The sequence below is a fragment of the Papaver somniferum genome, chromosome 6, assembly GCF_003573695.1.
Source record: "Papaver somniferum cultivar HN1 chromosome 6, ASM357369v1, whole genome shotgun sequence".
NCBI lineage: Eukaryota > Viridiplantae > Streptophyta > Magnoliopsida > Ranunculales > Papaveraceae > Papaver > Papaver somniferum.
In genome coordinates, this window is record NC_039363.1 from 53,802,945 (window position 1) to 53,823,006 (window position 20,062).

Here is a 20,062-nt window from a genome sequence, read left to right on the forward strand (position 1 = left end):
TCAAACATATATAAATCTACGAGCCTGATTGATATGAGTAATAACTTGGAAGATACCAAAGATCAATCCCCAAGTGTCAATTAAGTTCTATCCAACAAACAAGGTCGGATTTATCAACTGATAGAACTACACACAACCTATGATTTTTCAATTATATAAAAATATAATGCGGAAAAGAAAAAACCACCAAATTTTTTGTTAACGAGAAACCGCAAATGCGGATAAACCCCGAGATCTAGTCCAGATTTGAACACCACATTGTATTAAGCCGCCACAGACTCTAGCCTACTACAAGTTAACTTTGGACTGGAATGTAGTTGAGCTCTAACCAAGTCTCACACCGATTAATAAGGTACTATCGCGTTCCTTACGCCTCTAGAACCACGCCGGATTCTGCGCACTTGATTCCCTTAGCTGATCTCACCCACAACTAAGAGGTTCTACGACCCATAGTCGAAAACTTATAAATAAATCCGTATCCCACAGATATGTCTATTCTTTATTAGGTTTTTGTTCCGTCTTTTGATAAATCAAGGTGAACAGGAACCAACTAATAATCCGGTCTTATACTCCCAAAGAGCAGCCTAGAAATATTAGTCACCTCACAATAACCCAACTGATTAACAGAAAAATTTATTGCGAAATCACAAGAGTCTTAGACGAAGAACTGTTTTGATTACTTTTAATATCGTACCCATTGGAGATAAATCTCGAGTAAATCTTAGAGAGGATAAAACTCAATATGATAGAACAAGTAAGATCAGAATACGCAACTACAGAGAAAATAGTTGGATCTGGCTTCACGAATCCCAAACGAAGTCTTCAAGTCGTTAGCCTATAATGGTTTTGGAAAAACCTGGGTTAAAGGAGAACCGACTCTATTACGCAACTAAGACACAGGGAAGTGTCGGTATTAGGTTTTCCAGTTGCTAGATCCTTATATAGTCTTTCAAATCAGGGTTGCTTTCAATCAAAGTTAAGATAACTTAGTAACAAAGCATTCAATATTCACCGTTAGATGAAATTCTAATTTAAGATTCAAGGTAAGTCTGCTTAAAAATAAAGCAATCAATTGCCACCGTTAGATGGTCTTAGATTATTACAAGAAAATTAAATATACTTGTATTTAAATATGGGCTATCGTACCTAAACGTGTATATTGAGTTGGCTCAATGACAGTTACTCGAAGTTAGCCATATGAACACTTTTGTTTTAGCCGTATTCATCTAACACTTCCAGATCCAATATGAAGATCAATTAATCATGAAAGATAATCAAATGAATCTAATTGTGTTTCAATTTGAGTTGTTTAATTGTTCACTATCTCATGAAATATATATGAACAAATTGAATCGAAATCGGTTTGATTCGTAATCGTACAAAGTACTTATACAGGAATCAATTCATGAACATTAATCGACGGTTTGCAAAGATTGCATTCCTTAGATCATAAATGTTTTAGTTCATGAGTATGAGAATCATACATAACCGATTCTAGTACTTCACCAATGTGTTCGCAAACCAGGAACGCGAACAACAGCTTCGGACCTTGACCTAGTCAAGCCGTTCGCAAACCCGGTTCGCGAACAACAGTTCCGGACCCAGCTCAGGTAAACTCGTTCGCATACAAGGTACGCAAACAAGAGTTCCGTACCAACTCAGGTAAATCCGTTCGCATACTAGGTACGCAAACAAGAGTTCCGGACAAGAATCATCACAATACAGTTCGCATACTAGGTATGCATAACGTGTTGCATCCAGACATAGGTAATTGTTCTAAACTCTCATTTCAGTCACTGAAACATCCTTGGAAGACGCCAATGGTTGTCTCACACAAACCCTTATCTTCAAGTAATTTTCAAATAATCGAATGGTTAATTGCTAAACTTCCCATGCTAACGTCAAAACGGTCTCACACAAATCATATAAGATGCTCAAGGTAATTTTCACATGATCATCTTTTGACATAATATTTAGTTTCCAAAATAGATTGTTTCCAACTAAACTCGTCAAGAATATGATGAACGTAGCTAAAGAAAAAAACTTCCAATACATATTTCGAGAAATTGATAAGGGAGATAAAATCGGATCGAAATATCAAATGTGTATAATGTAAAAGTCTATATATATATACGACTTAATTTCATTAGAAGATATAATAGAATAAACTTCTGAGTGATGGATAAGTTTTAGTCTCCACATACCTTTTGTTGATGAAGTTCCTCCAAGATCCTCAGTAGATCTTCGTCTTCAATTGGTGAAAGTCGTGAAGTCTAAAGCTCAGCTACACATTCTATCCTAATCCGAGACATATCTATAAGTAGACTAGAAATCAAGTATATAGTTTTGATCAACTAAAATTGACAAACAACCTTGATATAGCAACGGTTGCGAGTTCGACCGAGCAGTGCTCTAAAAAGTTGTAACACCTTTTTTACTTATGACCAAAAAACTAACAAACAACCCTATATATTAACAATCCCAAGTCGCAACTTTTCCCTTTCCATTTTCACATCTACTTTTATTTAGTTTATACTTTAAAATTACGACAATCGTCAATACCACTCTCGGTAGTTACTAGCTCCAAATTCTACAGAAGTACAAAACTATCTAGAGAATTGCCTTGATTATAACAGGATTTGGTTGGATGACGAAAACCTATAAAAAGTGGTATAGAGATATTGAGAATATGATTTTGATAGTATTATAGTGAGAACTAATGATTTGTTGACCGGTTAAAAAATAAAAAAAATGTAATCTGTTTTTTTTTTGCCAATATTTTCTCAATTAGTTGGGGCAAGTTGTTCTCCTCTTGATAAAAGTGTTATATGGATTAGTGGTATTTAACATCCACATCAAATAGCCTGCATGCCAAGCGTCATGCAGTCTCTTATCAAGGACCAATCGATTCTAAAATTGGTGATATACGATCTTCTATCGTTTCTTTTATATGTATCATCCGCAATCTGGAAGTCGGTCTGCAAGTCAAAAATCACCTGGTTACCTCGAAGCATACCCGAAATCCACACATGCTGGTCAAAGAATTTTGATTATGGAAAAATGTTAAGTAGTTTTAAATGGAAAATAAAATTAATTTCAATTAATATGAAAACCATTGTTACAACTTTTTTTTCTCGCACAATTGGATTTTAATAATAATAGTATATGTTATATAATTATTAGATGTTGCATTTCAAGGGTTGAATTACAAGCTCGTAGTCAGTTTAATTCAGATGGATCGAAGGAAAAAACTTCCACGGTGTTACCTACGTTTAAACAACAATAACTCTTTATAGACCGCAAAAGAAAAGGAAAAAAAAACACATCCCAATAATTGATCACGCACATTGAACTCGTAATTTGATGGCCGGATGTGATATTGATCTGAATTCTCCCCCTTTCTTTGTCGGAGGAGAAGACTATAAAATCTGGGATTTGGATAACAAGGGTGTGTTTTTCGGTTAAGTAATAGACGCATTTTTATGTCTAATTCGTCCTCAATGTTTCGTATTATTAGTACTTGTTTTTGTCCTTATTATGGTGTTTTGTGTGTTTTTAGGTATTTTTTGGAAATAAACAATTTTGGAAAAATCAGCTCGAAAAGTTGCCCGGGGCAACCTTGAAGGACAATTGTTATTCGGACTCTCACTATTGGTTAAGGGGCACCTCAGTTGGACACCTTCTATTCGCACCCCAATTCAGGATAGGGGGACACCCTTCCTTCTTCTCAAGTTCAAATAAACTTTTTGGCGGGAAAATATTTTTACTCTCTGGAAGATTTTCAATCAACAAAATGAAGGTGTTATAGGGAGATTAAATCGCTGAAAATTTGTGGTATTGTTCCTGGGACATTTAGAAATCTATTGCGAGTGTTTTGGTCGATTAAATTTGGCTAGAATTGGCTAGGGAAGCCACGAACTGGAAACAGGGGAGAACGTGCAGAGAAGAATTATTCACGGGATTTCTTGTGTTTGCGTATGGCTGAGATGATCTGGGAGAGTTATAACTATTGTTTGATGCGTATAAAGTCTAAAAAAGGGAAGAATCAGAGCTAGAAACGCGTGGAGAAAGAAAATATCTCAAAATATTCTCTCTTCACTGCCCGAGTAAAGAACAATTATTTGGAGTTATTGTGAGGGATTTCAGCGTGCATGTGAGTATATAAAGGCTCCTTGGGTCGACTACCAGGGGTGTCGAGAGTTGGGAGGAGAAGAGAGGAAGCTGCAGAGGAAGAATCACGAATTCTCTCTGCTGCTGCTGCTGTTCGTGATGAAGATGAAGAACATGAGGAACGGACCCGCAGCAGCAGTCGTTTATCAATAGTGAAATGACTCACATCCGTGGGTCGTAGGTGTGGGTCTTAGAGGCACTGTAACAATAGCACTTCTTCTATGTCGTTCATGTTGGACGCTTTCTGTGGGTCGCAGCTTCACTGTTTTATTATTTCATCTCCATTTTCATCCTTGTAAACACCCCTTGAGCAATAAATAAATATTTTGAGCGTGTTTTTATCATGATGAGCTAAACCCAACACTGGGACGACGGAGGAGGCCGATCTTCATACATCGGTAATTTAATTAATTCTTTTTGAGACTTTTGCATTAAAAATTAATTGAAATATGATTTGATTAAATTGGGTGTTATTTGATTAGATGGGTCATGCTTAGCTTAGGTGATTTGATGTTCCATGCTTAACATTTACAATCAATTTTTTTGAGAATCTATTTTGGCAAAATAAGAGTCCATATAACTTATGTTTTGAGCGATTATTGTCGAGAATAATTCATTGATCCCTATTTATGAATATTGGCCGAATCATTAGTCCCAGTACCTCTTGCACCAGTGTTAATATTTTTATTGTATATATTTATCTTTTTTATTAAGTTTAAAAAATTATCCTTCACAAGTCTGAGAGTTTGAACCTCATTACTACAATCCCAGAAAAATCTATAATCAAAATGGCGCCGCCGACGCGGACTTGTATATATATATTTTTTTATTTTTTTTAGGTTTTTTTTTTTATTATTTGTTCCTTTTTACTTTGTCTTTTTTTCTTTGATTTACAGGTTCGAAGTGGAGCACTAACGACATGGAGAGGAAAAAGCTTAAAGCGAAAAGCGAAAAGAGAAGAAAAAAAGGACAATTTTAGGATTTAATTTTTAATTTTTAATTTTTTTAGAGTGTGTGAGGAAAACTGTAATTTTTTTTTATTTATTTTGGACTTTGGACTTTAAACAATTGGACTTTATTTTTTTAACCCTACGGAAGGGTATTATTATTAAAAAAAAAAATTATATAAACTGTGTGCGGGGAAAGACGGCGATTACTATATCGTCTCGGCCCCTCGGGTTCGTACATGACATAGGAGTCGTGGCCCGAGTCGACTTCAGCGATTCATCCCCCGTCTGGTACGGGAGGTAAGTCCAATCGAAACACTCGCGAATCCCCTGCAAGCGAGTTACTGTATTCCTTAAGGTGATTCATTGATTGAGGACGAATTTGGACTGTTTTTAAATTCCTAGTAAAGGGCAAGGCCTGGCCAATACAAGATAAGGGTTCGGATTTCATCACCGCTCCCTTCTTGCCCGCCTTAGGAAAACGAAACCTAACGCGAACCCAAGCTTAAAATTTGGAATAGAACGAGACCGATAGGGTAACGAGCTTAGTAGGAAACTCGTTCGAAAAATATTGGTTGCTCTTTAAGCACACTCCAAAGTTCATGATGGTTTCTGTGAGTTGAATGCGTGACCGCGCTGCCTTGTGATAGCGGTGAGGCCTTGGGTATCAAAGCTCCACTGAGCTTCCCTCGCCTCAATTCAACTTACTTTGACTCGGATTGATTCCATAGGGGTTTGCTCAAATTGCAACGAATTCCCTTTCGAAAGATAGAAGCTGGTCTAGAAACAATCTAAGTGGAGCCATCATGCTTTTTGTTTGCTAGAAATCTTTAGGTTTGTTTTGGTGGAGTCGAGTCGGCCTTGTTTGTGGTTGTGTAGAATTCCCTTGCAATTAAGAATGTCGAACTGGTATGATAGAAGCCAATACAATGAGTATCGATCTGAATTTGAATATGGACATCATCATTTTTATGACCATGGTGGGAATAGTAGTTGGGAACGCCAACATTTTCAAGGTTATGGTTCATACCATGGTGAGCCCAATTACTATCCACACATGCATCAGTCTTACGAGCAAGAAGATTATAGTACTAGTTCTTCGTCTCTAGAGGATACAATCAAACTATTGAAAAGTAGTCCTTTTTATGATCCTTCTGATAATTCCTCTTTACTAGAGTCAACACGTAAGTTAGCTGAGTCGACGCGTAAGTTAGCTGATATGAATAGTATAATTATAGACGAAAGAACTACAATAATGAGTGAACCTTCTTTAGAAGACCACCTCAAGCGGATAGCTGAGACGAACAAAAGAATTGCTCGAAATTACTTGAATTGCCAATATAGTGTATCCAATAATACCCTTGAGAATGAAGATAGTTATTTACACAATCAAGAGAACGAGGTTATAATTGGTAACACTACTTATTTAGATAAGGTTCAATCATCTTCTTACTATTATGATGATGAGGATAGTAGTGATGAAGAATCTGAAATATGTAGGCATAGTGATCAGGAATCTAGTAATCCAATTGAGCTTTATAGTGATTATATTATTTCTACTTCAAATCCAAATAATTTTTATACTTATTCACCTATTCAAGAGGACGAGGATTTGATTAGGAATACCACCGTTTTAGACGATGTAGTATTTCCTTTTGATTACGAAGCCGATAGTGGTTTAGAGGAACGGGTTTATTCTGAAAATGCTGTTTTAGAGTCTAGCGACTTAGAAACAATAATCTTGAATCAAGAACATAGACTCGTAGAGATGAGTAAAGATGAACTACCTGATAAAAACTTAGAAGAATCAATTGACCACTTCCAAGAATCCGATGATCTAGAAATTAGGGAGATTGTGACTAGTCTATCTAGAGACACTGAAAACTCTAAGTTTGGGGGTGATTATCACTTTCCTAGTGCTTTACCTTTAACTCTCAGAAAGTCCCCTCACATAGGACTTAATATCCATGCCTCAACCATCTTACAAGATTATCTTCATACTAGGTTTCCCGAACCTAATGATGTCCTGAAAAAAGTTCAGTCGTTAGAAACCCATCCTCTGGTTGATGTGGTTTGCCCAGGCTATGATACCCAGATTGACTTTGTTTTCCCACCAAATAGTTTTCTTCCAATTGTGGGAACGTATAGATTTCAAATGTGTCACTTATTAAGTTCTGAGACTAAGCCTAAGTACTTTAGGAAATTAGAATCGACACATTTGCTTCAGAATGACCACTACTCTGACTGTGGTAAACTTTGTAAGTCATACCTAATTGACTTAGAGGATCCTAAATTATTTAGGTTATTTTGTGACTCCAGGTTCTTATCTGAGTTTTTCCAGACTCTAGGACCTAATAATTTGGATCCTACCAATGAGGAAATGCATCCGAGGAAAATAGTCTATTTAGACCCCTTCATAGAACCTAAACTTGAACCGCAATTAGCGATAGTTATCCAGAAACTAGATAAGGGCATGCTAGTCTTGTACGTTTTCTTGGTTTACTGCAGTTTCCTTTTGTCAGCTCTTTTTGGTTTTAAAGACCCACAATTATTCCGGCTACTGTTATACGGTTCGAGTTGACCAATCCTTTTCTAAGTCTGGCTGAAGACTTTAAACTTAGCACTTCTTGGGAGGTATCTCATGCAACACGGTAATATCTTTCCTTAACTCTTTCGCTTCAAATGGTAACAGTTTCTCCTTGTTCATGCTTTTAGTTTCATCTTTAGAACATTGCGGACAATGTTAGATTTAAGTTTGGGGGCATGGGAGAAACTTTTTAGTTGCAATAAATAAACTCCAGAGCCTAGAAATTTATGCGTATTGAGGTAGGCACTAACTAATCTAAGTGGATGGAAGCATGTTGGTTGTAGGAGTTGAGGAACCAATCTGATTAGATGGAAACATCTACAAGAGTCTATTCATAAAAGCACAGAGCTCAGGTGTTAGAAATAACATGATAGTTTCACCATATTTCGTTGAGTCCTTTTCACTTCTATTTTTATTTTTATTTTTTCATTTTAAACTATGTTTCTCTAAGTGATTAGGTGGGGCACACGATTCAAGTTGTTACCACTGGTAGGGTGAATTAGAGTGATTGAGTTACTATTAAAAAAAAAAAAAGTTAAGACCGGACCAGTTAGACCAATCGAAATAAGTATTAACACTTGGATAGCAATATGCGTGTGTTCTCCTTGTTTCCGTCGCCTAAGCAAGTGTGGAATGCAGGACCCGTGGGAACTATCGTGTAATCTGCTGACAAGATGCATGCGCTTGGATCAAAAAGATCTATTCATGCCGTTAAGTTAAAAAAAAAATGGTTATTGTTCTGTGTAGTCAACTGCTGGTTCCCTTGTATTTGCCAGTTTGTTGATCTAGATTTAAGTTATTGACCGCTGGTTCCCTTGTATATGCCAGCAGTGTTGATATTATTCAGACCGGTATCTCAGTCCATTATGATAGGTTCATTTTAGCAGTGGCCTTCAGACAGATATGTGAAACATTGATCATTTGGTCAACATCAACACCATCTATGTTTTTCTATTTCCATCTCTTAATCTTTCCATGTGATTAGTTTGACTCCGAATATGATGTCCATAGTGCAACTATCTGAGTAGAGCTCTGTCACTTATATATGAATTTTAGTATGCTTGAGTGCAAACTCGTGTACATCAATTGGAATTTCGCATCAGGGTACTTCCTCTTGTAGTCAATAAGTATGCCAACCAAGGAGATTCTTTAGTGCCTTCCAAGGTTCGTTGTAGATAGCTAGGGTCTGGGGTAATGGTTTTGTGGGCACACCTCTGGTAAACCCTCCGGAGACAACACTCAACCACTAGGGCCACCTAGGGGTTCAAATGATTTTCCTTTCTAGAATAAATTTGCTCGAGGACTAGCAAATAATAAGTTTGAGGGTATTTGATAGACGCATTTTTGTGTCTAATTCGTCCTCAATGTTTCGTATTATTAGTACTTGTTTTTGTCCTTATTATGGTGTTTTGTGTGTTTTTAGGTATTTTTTGGAAATAAACAATTTTGGAAAAATCAGCTCGAAAAGTTGCCTGGGGCAACCTTGAAGGACAATTGTTATTCGGACTCTCACTATTGGTTAAGGGGCACCTCAGTTGGACACCTTCTATTCGCACCCCAGTTCAGGATAGGGGGACACCCTTCCTTCTTCTCAAATTCAAATAAACTTTTTGGCGGGAAATTTTTTTTACTCTCTGGAAGATTTTCAATCAACAAAATGAAGGTGTTATAGGGTGATTAAATCGCTGAAAATTTGTGGTATCGTTTCTGGGACATTTAGAAATCTATTGCGAGTGTTGTGGTCGATTAAATTTGGCTAGAATTGGCTAGGGAAGCCACGAACTGGAAACAAGGGAGAACGTGCAGAGAAGAATTATTCACGGGATTTCTTGTGTTTGCGTATGGCTGAGATGATCTGGGAGAGTTATAACTATTGTTTGATACGTATAAAGTCTAAAAAGGGAAGAATCAGAGCTGGAAACGCGTGGAGAAAGAAAATATCTCAAAATATTCTCTCTTCACTGCCGGAGTAAAGAAGAATTATTTGGAGTTATTGTGAGGGATTTCAGCATGCATGTGAGTATATAAAGGCTCCTTGGGTCGACTACCAGGGGTGTCGAGAGTTGGGAGGAGAAGAGAGGAAGCTGCAGAGGAAGAATCACGAATTCTCTCTGCTGCTGCTGATGTTCGTGATGAAGATGAAGAACATGAAGAACGGACCTGCAACAGCAGTCGTTTATCAATAGTGAAACGACTCACAGCTGTGGGTCGTAGGTGTGGGTCTTAGAGGCACTGTAACAATAGGTCGCAGCTTCACTGTTTTATTATTTCATCTCCATTTTCATCCTTGTAAACACCCCTTGAGCAATAAATAAATATTTTGAGCGTGTTTTTATCATGATGAGCTAAACCCAACACTGGGACGACGGAGGAGGCCGAGCTTCATACATGGGTAATTTAATTAATTCTTTTTGAGACTTTTGCATTAAAAATTAATTGAAATATGATTTGATTAAATTGGGTGTTATTTGATTAGATGGGTCATGCTTAGCTTAGGTGATTTGATGTTCCATGCTTAACATTTACAATCAATTTTTTTGAGAATCTACTTTGGCAAAATAAGAGTCCATATAACTTATGTTTTGAGCGATTATTGTCGAGAATAATTCATTGATCCCTATTTATGAAGATTGGCCGAATCATTAGTCCCAGTACCTCTCTACCAATTTGTCAATATTTTTGTATATTTTTATTTTTAAATCTTTACAAGTCCGAGCAACGAATCCTATTTACCTCGCACGAAAAATATTACAACATTAAGTCTGCTAAGGATGCAACCAGATCCCCTTAAAAAGAACATCATGCAACATAGCTTTTCTCAGGATCTGTTGTGCATCCAACACTGGTTGTGCAATACTGGAAGATTTGGAGGAAAGAGTGTTGTGCTGCTGATGAACAAATGATTAAGAAGATGTTAAAGGAGGTGCCTAATCAGTGTAGCATATGTAAGAAGGAAGACGAGTCTCTAAGCTATATTATTTGGCATTGTAAATTTGCTCGGAGAATATGGATATGGGCTGCTAGGATTTTTAGTCTATATCCTGCTGGAGATATTATGGCCTCTTATAAGGATGCAACTGACGAAAGCAGAATGATTAAGGACTTGTGTCTTGTTGGAAACCTTGTAATAAGAATAAAGTTACGGAAATTACACAATTTTTTGAGAATGTGGCTACTAATTGGCTTGGTTTCAAAAGTAGAGTTTATTGGGTAATTCGTGACAACTTTATTCTAATGGTTAACCCTTTGAAGGATTTGGGTATGAATTATGTCAAAGTCAAACATAGATCATGCAAGAATTCCACGCCTGTTGAGATCAGTTGGCCTCCTCCAGAATAAGGTGAAAATATGATATGTCATGATGGTGCTTCACGTGGCAATCCAAGTCAAGCTGGTGTAGGTGTAAGCTTCAGAGATGCTAGCTCAAATGTACTTGGTGCTTTATGTGTTCGCCTAGGCTGTAAGACTAATTTTTAAGCTTAAGTAAGTGCTATCATTTACGGTCTGATGATAGCTAAAAGATGGAAAGTGAAGAAAATTTGTGTCATATTTGATTCTATGAGTTGCATTCAAACTTTCCAACAAGGAGCGTTACTGTGGGAACTGACTCAGAAGTGGGGGCTCGAGCTTTCTATAGTAATAGCCGTTATTTTCATAGTTATAGCTAGAGAAGCTAATTTTGTTGCAGATGCTTTGGACAAACAAGCATGTTTGTTGACTGAGGACATTTATGAATTTTACGAGGGATGGCCATAGTTCATTCCGACGGTGGAATGAACTTTGTATAGTTTATTATTGTTTCAATTAGGTTGTGTTAGTTTAGGTGGCCTTTTTGGCTAGATGGATTGGCTTTGACTAAGATTTGTACATATTTTTGCTTTTTAATGAGTTTTATTGACCAAGTAAAAAAAACACTTAGGCATATGTGATAGAATCTCTAGCAAGCGATATAAAGTTCATCGCTCAATGGCCATAACAATGCTGGATGATCAGTATAACATCAGTAGTAGTCTTGCTATCACTCGTCGGTATGATCATCGTTCGGCAGTTTATCTTTTAACGACCAGGAATTTACCCCCTATAAATACCCAACTTCAAATTCATTTTAACATTGCTAGTGCTCTCTATACCAAAGTGGCTAGTGATGGCTTCATTCAAGAAGAAGATATTTCACTAGTTCGATGTTAGATATCAGTTGTAAGCGACAAAGATTTCAATTTAACGATTTTTAGTTTATGGAACACTGTGTTTCAAAAGTTTATGATGTTAAATCATGCAAATTCAAGACCACCCACCTCTTAGAGCGACTGAATTAACTCGCATTGGATGGCCAGATATGTGCACAGAGAGTACACCATCACTAGCTAATATTCTAACATTTTGAAACTCATATTCTCTATCCAAGACATAATTTAATCTACTGACTGGGGTGCTAGTAGATCCTTTGACTTTTCTGTTTCTTTTCTTTTTATTTTCTGTTTTTTTTTCTCACTCATATTTGGAAGGAACTAAAGAATTTTGTTTATAGGAGAAATAAGAGAAGATAATGTGTGAAGAGGAATAAGAGGGAAGGTATGGTATTTATAGGCGCTACAGAGTCAAGCATGAGTGGTATAAACAATATCGGGTGATATTCAGAATATATCCGGCGATAGAGTCTTTATCGCTAGCGCTATTGACATCGCTCGGTAGGAATTCAATCGCTTAACTTTTTAACAGTATAGTGCACCTCATTTACCATGCCACCGGGTATGGAAAATAGAAAATTTTGACGCGGTGCTTAGGTTTAGGCCTTAGTGCAGAAGAACTGTGGGGAAAAACGCACAAAATGAACTTTTTTTTGAAGTATTTTATTAAATTATACCGAAATTACACGTGGGTGTGTTATGTCCATAAAATATGCTAATACAGTAGAACTTATAGATTGGGAAATTACATTATCCCACACCATTGTTGTTGAGCTTCCCTAAAAAACAATTGTCCACCGCTCGATTTTCTAAACCGTCCGCCGCTTGATTTCTTTTCCTGTAAATGTGTTTAATGGAGTATTGTTGGATTTGCGTAAACCTTTACTTGATTTCTACAATCTCATTAGAAATATACCATGATGCATCGATTTCGAGGGTTAGAAATCTTAAAAGTTCTCTAAATCAGTTTGGAATTGAACTTTTGGTGACCTCCACTGCGTCGCTGTTTTAGAAACGATCAGTATGACCCAAGTTTTTGCTAGAATTGCGGTGCTAATGCCCTGTAGTTGTGTAATGAAGCGACATTGGATCTGCTTTTCAATGTGGTAGGACCCACTTGCTACACTTATCCATTCTTCATTGAGTTTCTTCCCACCTGTGGGGCTCACATTCATGTGTGAGAAAAAGAGTCCAATACAGTACCAACCAAGAAAGGGACGTCTTCGAGATGAGTATGGAGATATTTTCTCATGTAGTCCTAGTCAAATGGGACCCACTCTTCCATTCTTATCCTCCACGTATATTATCCAGAGTGCTATATTAATAATAGCATGCAGTACAACTGCACGTAGCTTAATATAGGAGTTTAATATGCATCAAACACGTAAGTTTGAACATTGAACTTGTTCAGCTGGTCAAACTAATATTTTACATTCAATGTTTAGACAAGAGTTAAAAATTGTAGGAAATATTTACGGAGTAATAATTGATCATACAAAAGAAATTCTATATAACTAGCTAAAGGAGTTATCAGTCCCGTGCTAAAAGATAAAGAACATTTTAGAAGAAGAAAGAAAGAAAGAAAGAAAGAGAAATATGGTTCTGTTAGACCAACTATGGGATGATGTTTTTGGCGGTCCTAACCCTGAAAGAGGCCTTGGTAAACTCAGGAAGCTCTCAAGTATGTTCTCTGATCTATCTGTTTTTGTTAATTAATTTGCTGCACTTTGTAAATTTTGGTTAATGATTTTCCTTTGTGTTTGCATAATCAGCCGGGGAAGGAAGCAGTGGTAAGTATTTTCAAAGGTCGATCTCCATGCCTTTAGGAAGGAATGATAGTACTCCAGGAACGCCAACAACACCAGGAACACCAACAACACCTAATAGGACCAAAGAGAACGTTTGGAAGAGTGTTTTTCACCCTGGTGGTAACCTTACTAATAATAGCAAATTCATTGGCGGTGAAATGTTTGATAAGCCTCATCCCAACACTCCTAGTGTTTATGACTGGCAAGTACACTCTTGAATTCCTGATCTACCTAACATATGCATGCAAGTATATTTACATGCAGATCTATCTTGTATTCGTATGATCGGACATAAACCATTAAGATCTAGACATACTAAATGTGGATACAAAGAATATTTTTTCCCACTCGGACTCTCGGAGTTGTAGATCTTGGGTTTGATCAATTGAGTTAACTGTTGTTACAGGCTTTACAGTGATGACACAAGGAGCAAGCGTCATCGTTGATTAGAAGACTTGGGAGTTAATTGGTATCATCTGAGTGAGCGAGACGGATGCATATGTACATACTAATGTTTAGTTTAGTTTTCTCATGAACAGTTTCACGCGTACGTGGCTGGAAGTTGTTCTTTTTATTTCGTATTCATAAAGTGGTCGTCTGTTTTGTGTTCCTGGAGTAGTAGTTGTGTTCGATCCATTGTCTGTTGTGTAAATTTTGATGGATCTGGAATGGTGTACTGCTTTGTTGTTTTAATCGAATAAAGTGATCGTTAGCTAATTACTTAACAGGGTTCTGGACCTTCTCGTTTATGTACTGTTTTAAATTTGCCAACATATTTGACCCAGATGATACCGCCGTGTCAACTCCAGTAAACTATTTTGAGCAAAATTTGGATGATGTTTTGCCATAGTGGAAATCGTCGGGGCTTCACTTTATAGATTTTTCTTTCACCGACACCATCTGTAAATTTTGGAATTTGTTCAGGACATATTTGAGCCATTGCAGAAGGAGATGGAAAGTAATGAACTTACAAAACTTCGGATTATTAGAATCTCAACAAGTACATGAATGAGACATGCATGCTTAGCAAACCTAATCAATTTTATTTTGCTTATTAGGTACAAATTACTCTCTAAGCTACAGACAAACCTTTCTGAATACAACTCATCCAAATACTTCCAAGAATTATATACCTGTTTTTATCCTTCATATGGGAGACTTCATTTCTATACGTAGCTTTACAAGTTTCTTCAAGCATGCTTACAACTTACTAGGAATAATTTCCTTGAGAAAGTTTTCTACTCTAACAAGCTGGCTAGGCGACTTCGGAAACATCTCACCTTGTCTTTCTGAAATGAATTTGACAAAACTTGAGCCTTTTTCTTTCCCCTCCTTATCAATAATTGCTTTGCCTAGTGATTGTGGCTGTGTAAGAACTGTAGGCGCTGGAACTCGCTTGGGCGATACTGGTGGCAGCAATGCCCACACGGAAGAAAGGTTTTCATTTGGTTTGTCAAGAATTTCTAATATTAATAGATCCTTCATGTCTGCTGGAAAATAGAGTGCAATGGTTATCCAAACTCATGGTTATTTCTCAATATCTCCACAGTATCTTAGAGAATTTGACAAACTAGATAATTCACCTTTTGAGAACTTGAAGATAGGCTCCAGTGCTGCACATGGAATGCTGAAGTTCAGATGCGGAATCACAGTTCCTCCTCCGTGCCTCGCATTGCTATACCAAAAAATAAATAAACAGAATTTCGTGAATTTTGCAGGCAAAAGATGATTCACAGAGTTCAGTAACTTAATGCTGGACATATCAAAGGAATATGACGCATATCAATCTACTTTTTTCGCTGATAGTATACGTACATTCCATGTAAGTTTAAGTTTACATTAATACCTTGTTACAAGCCCAATCATAAGGCCCTCTGAGTTAATAACAGCACCACCACTACCACCAGGATGCACTGCAGCTGTTGTTTCAAGCATAGCTGGATAATCACTTTCTGCGCTCTCTTGCAAACCTCGTCCATTGGAATGGAGTGAGTTCTGTTCTTTGACCACAAGTGCTACTACACCAGAGCAAACTGATGGGTATGCATCTGATTCAAAATACAAGCAAAACAAGATAAATGATGTATCCTTTTTCTAATAAAATCACGATTTTTGCCTGAAACTAATGTACTAAGAGACTTACCACATCGTGGTCCAATCAGTCCGTGCCCAATAACATGTGCCTTGGATCCAGCAGATGGGCATTTAAATTCTGGAATAATTGCGCATAGCTGATCCGGAACAGACTCGAGTTGTAGTAATGCAACATCCAAAGGACCCTTGGACACATATACTAACCTAGCATCACACCACGTCCAGGGATTTGTATGATCCAATCGAACACGTATCCTTCTATGGGTATTAAAAACTGACCCACCTCTATACGGATTTTGCTCATCATCCTTATATGCCTTGGATGTCTTCACCATCCTCGGAAGCATGCCTTCCCTCTCCTCTTGATGTTCTCCACTTCTCACACCCCATGTAACCACAGATTCCGTGGAATTCATGGAGAGTGACGACAGTGTGGATTGATACATTCCACCCTGCAGGGTGGTTTTGCCAAACCTCCATGGTTCCAATAGGTGAGCGTTTGTGAGTATTAGACCCTGACTGTTGAGTACCACTTCTGAAGCCCAAGCTCCCTCATTTATGGTTATCAGAGCAATAGAGGTCATTGCCTTCTCAATTGGAGATTTAAAAGGGTTATGAACAATAAGGCTGTCAGAAGAATGTGCATTGTCTCTCCACACAGATGCTATCGCTTCCCATGGAATCACCAGCTGTTAGCCAGAGCTAGAGGGTCCATAATAAGTTAACCGAAAAAAACTATAGATGGGACACAAAGATGTTCAAATGATACCAGGTTACCTGAATTTCAGCACCACCAACTCGTTGTCTTATAGGTCTGCCAACAATACCAATAAGACGTGCATGTTCACCAAAAACAGGACCACCTTCCATCCCTGATACATCAAATATTAGAATGGATTGAAGAAAACTAATAGCATATGAACTCCCTGTGAACCGTAAGCCGAATACTATCCTACCAGGAAGGCAGCGGATATCGGCCATCAGTAACGAGCTTTTACTAGAGTCCGAGGGATAGGAATTTGCGACAGATCCAACAGAAATGCTGGTTCAAGCGAGAAACGTGTCACAACAAAATAGCCAAATCACAGCCTTGGAGGTAACTGAATAAAAAAAACAGCAGTCCTTAAAAGAAATGCACTACATGGAAATCCACCTGACAATTAGGCATCACAAATTGGTCATGCCTAATAACTTTCATAAATAAGTTCACTGACACATGAATTGGCTCTTTCACAAATTCTAAATCTAAGTGAACCACACTCTACTTTCACAATTTAGGGATCAGCAATAAATTTCAAGAGCACTTCCATGACATCCGCTTGACCTTATAAAGATAACCAGAAAGTCTCGTAATTTTAATGCTTTATGGATCCACTATTTTATTTTATTTTGCGTGAAACAGGTACTGTAACCTCCTTAACATTTTGGCAATACAAAAGCTGTCAGGAAAATGACAAAAGTTGCATCACAGCCAAGAAAGAGAAATTGGAAACCATTTTAATCTAAAATGTTCTCTAAGTTTCACTGCATTACCTATTTAGGAAGTGGACTGGTGACAAGATACCAAATGGAGATCCCATAGCTACAAGAAGATCGCCCCTTTTGTTTGATGGTGCAATATGCACATCTGGGAGATCCTGAATAACCATGATCCATCCAATCATCTTGATGAGCATATAACTGAAGTAAAATGCATGGAAAAGTACAAAATAAGTACGAAAGAGGCCAAATTTTTGTGATGACTAAACAATTTCAGTGGAACCACCTGGTAACCAGAGAAGGAAACTATGTATCAATTCAATATGAAATGAAACTCCAAGAAAAGCAATTCTAGTGGTTGACATGGCCATCCATCTTGAATTGGTCGATTCACTCATTGGACGACCTTGCTTCTCCAGTGAAGATCTGGTGTCATTCCCGACCTGGATGAGTTGACAAGAGCGTTAGAAAAGAAACATATCCTTCAGATGCTCATCATGATACTAAATCATAATCGAAGGTCCAAGATACATCCAAGCATAAATTCAAGAAGCGCCTTTCCGAATTTGATGAGAGTTATCGTAGTTCTTAGTGCTTATTAATTATGATCTTCAAGTCTCAGTAATTAAGCATCTAGTGACATTAAAGGAATCTAGCGAAGTTACAACTGTTGTTGCCTACATCACTTGGCTACAGTACAATGGTATTGTATAACTCTGATGATACAGTTGATTGTATACTCAGTATGCAGTAGTTACTTCTCTGCCTATCAATACAGTTTCTAATATTATCCCAATGGTTTAACCCAACGAAAGAAGGATACAACTTCAATAGATGCTAAAGAAGACTAAATGAAGCCAAACATGCCATGAGTGCGACCGCGCGAGTGAAAGCCTACTTTGACTAACCTGTTGTCGAGGTGGGTCATTGAAAGCTTGATGATTAGTATTCGATGAGGCCAAGGACCAGCCTACTTCCCATGACCCCTGTTCAGTTAAGCTGGCAGGAGCTTCAACTAGTGCCAAGAGTGAACATGATGCTACGGGGACATCCACCTTATAAACGCAGACTTCATTAGTTGCGCGGAAAAATAAAAATAAGAAAACAGCAACAATTAGTGAATATTGGAACCTGCTGATTACAGTACATTAATACAACTACACATAACATATCATACATGTGATGAATTTCCCATCTCAGAACGACATTACTAACATGAATCAGTATTTACCCTACCATTTATATTGTATCTAGACGAAACTAAGTTATACCTACTAAGCATTATTAACATGAATCAATGTTTACCATACCATTTATAATGGTTCAAACGGATTTCTGAAGGGGGGACCTTATACCTACTAAAATAGTAGATCTTTTTACAGTAAGGTAGCTTAAAACTACTCTGAACTCTGGTGATCATGAGGGACAACATCATAGCTGACAAATTTTAAAGCTTACTATCACATCGAAGGAAGAAGCCACACCTATATCCTAATTGTAAGAAGAGCTTTCTGATATCTTGTAACTCACAGGAGTCATGTGACATACCCGACATCCCTACCTCTAGACATTTGCTCTTAATACTGACTGATACATCAGATAATCTAATAGTGAAGTGTAGACCCAAAAATCACAAACCATAAGCTAAAAGCGACGTAGAAGAATACCAATGCCAAAAGTCGTGAATTCAACCACATAGGCGTTCCTTTATCAAGCTCATCATCATTTACGGTTTTATGTGCACTCATTTTTCCCTGTAAATAGATAAACCATATCCAATTAAGCTTAAGGCCTATCCAATCTCCATTACAAAAAAAAAGGTTAAATATCTTGTACCTCAGTCATTACATCAATTTGAACTCCATGAATCAACGCAGGAATTTCCTGAATCAAATTATATACATTCGGAAAAAAAATAACAATAAAAAATATGAAACCTAAACACCAAGAACTGAACCCAGTAAACAAAAAATTCAAGCAGATAATGATTGATTATTGACCTGAGTATTATTATCATGATGTTGTACAGAAAGAAAAGGTACAACTATTGATGCCACAGTTACAACCAAAGCTGAAACCGAGGAAGAATTCTCTCGAATGTGTTTGACAATCGGAAACTTGTTAAATGAATCAGGTAACAGAACTCCAGACGCTGATAGAGTTGTTTTTCCAGACCTAAAATTAAAGAAATCAGTGATAAGGTGTTAAAATTATATGGAACTACCACAAAATAATTAAAGAATCCATTGAAGTAAATGAGTCACCACTTAACTGATAATGATGGAAAGCATGTTTTCTCATCTTTAAACCCTTCGGGTCCTAAAAATTTGTTTAAGAAATAATGTGTTAATCAAGAAATTCAAGAAACAAAATTAGAGATCAGAAGATAGAGAAAGAGAAACTTACAGGTCCTTGGATTCTAACCATGACTGAGAAATTTCGAGCAAATTCAACAATTTCTGGCAACTCCATTTTACTAGATAGCTTTCTTCTTGGATTGTTTGTGTGAGAGCTGAGGCCGTTATGACTAAACGGAAAGAGAGGAATACAGATACAGTGTAATCAAGAAGAAGAGACGAAACGAGTTTTGCCAGAGTGAGGTGGACTTGGAAGCATTTTTAATCGGGTGTTCTTGCCTCAGGATAGTAAACAATGGTCCTCTCTCAGTTTCTTGACACGACTTTATTGCTATTTGATATTAAAGTGGCACGTAGTTCTAGGTTTAACGGCAATCTTTTTTTTAATTTCTTTTATAGTACTAAATAGAATTTTATTTATTAAGCTGCAATG

General features: G+C 37.2%; 1 protein-coding gene and 1 pseudogene across 1 annotated transcript; one reads left to right on the plus strand and one right to left on the minus strand.

The window, feature by feature from the left end:
• The first annotated feature begins 13,240 nt into the window (after positions 1-13,240).
• LOC113287585 (auxin-repressed 12.5 kDa protein-like) lies at positions 13,241-14,419 on the plus strand. Its single transcript, XM_026536372.1, has 3 exons — positions 13,241-13,572; positions 13,664-13,901; positions 14,106-14,419. The coding sequence occupies exons 1-3, from the start codon at positions 13,488-13,490 to the stop codon at positions 14,143-14,145; spliced, it is 363 nt and encodes a 120-aa protein (XP_026392157.1). The 5' UTR covers positions 13,241-13,487; the 3' UTR covers positions 14,146-14,419.
• Positions 14,420-14,554: 135 nt separating this feature from the next.
• LOC113287586 lies at positions 14,555-19,841 on the minus strand (annotated as a pseudogene).
• Positions 19,842-20,062: the final 221 nt, after the last annotated feature.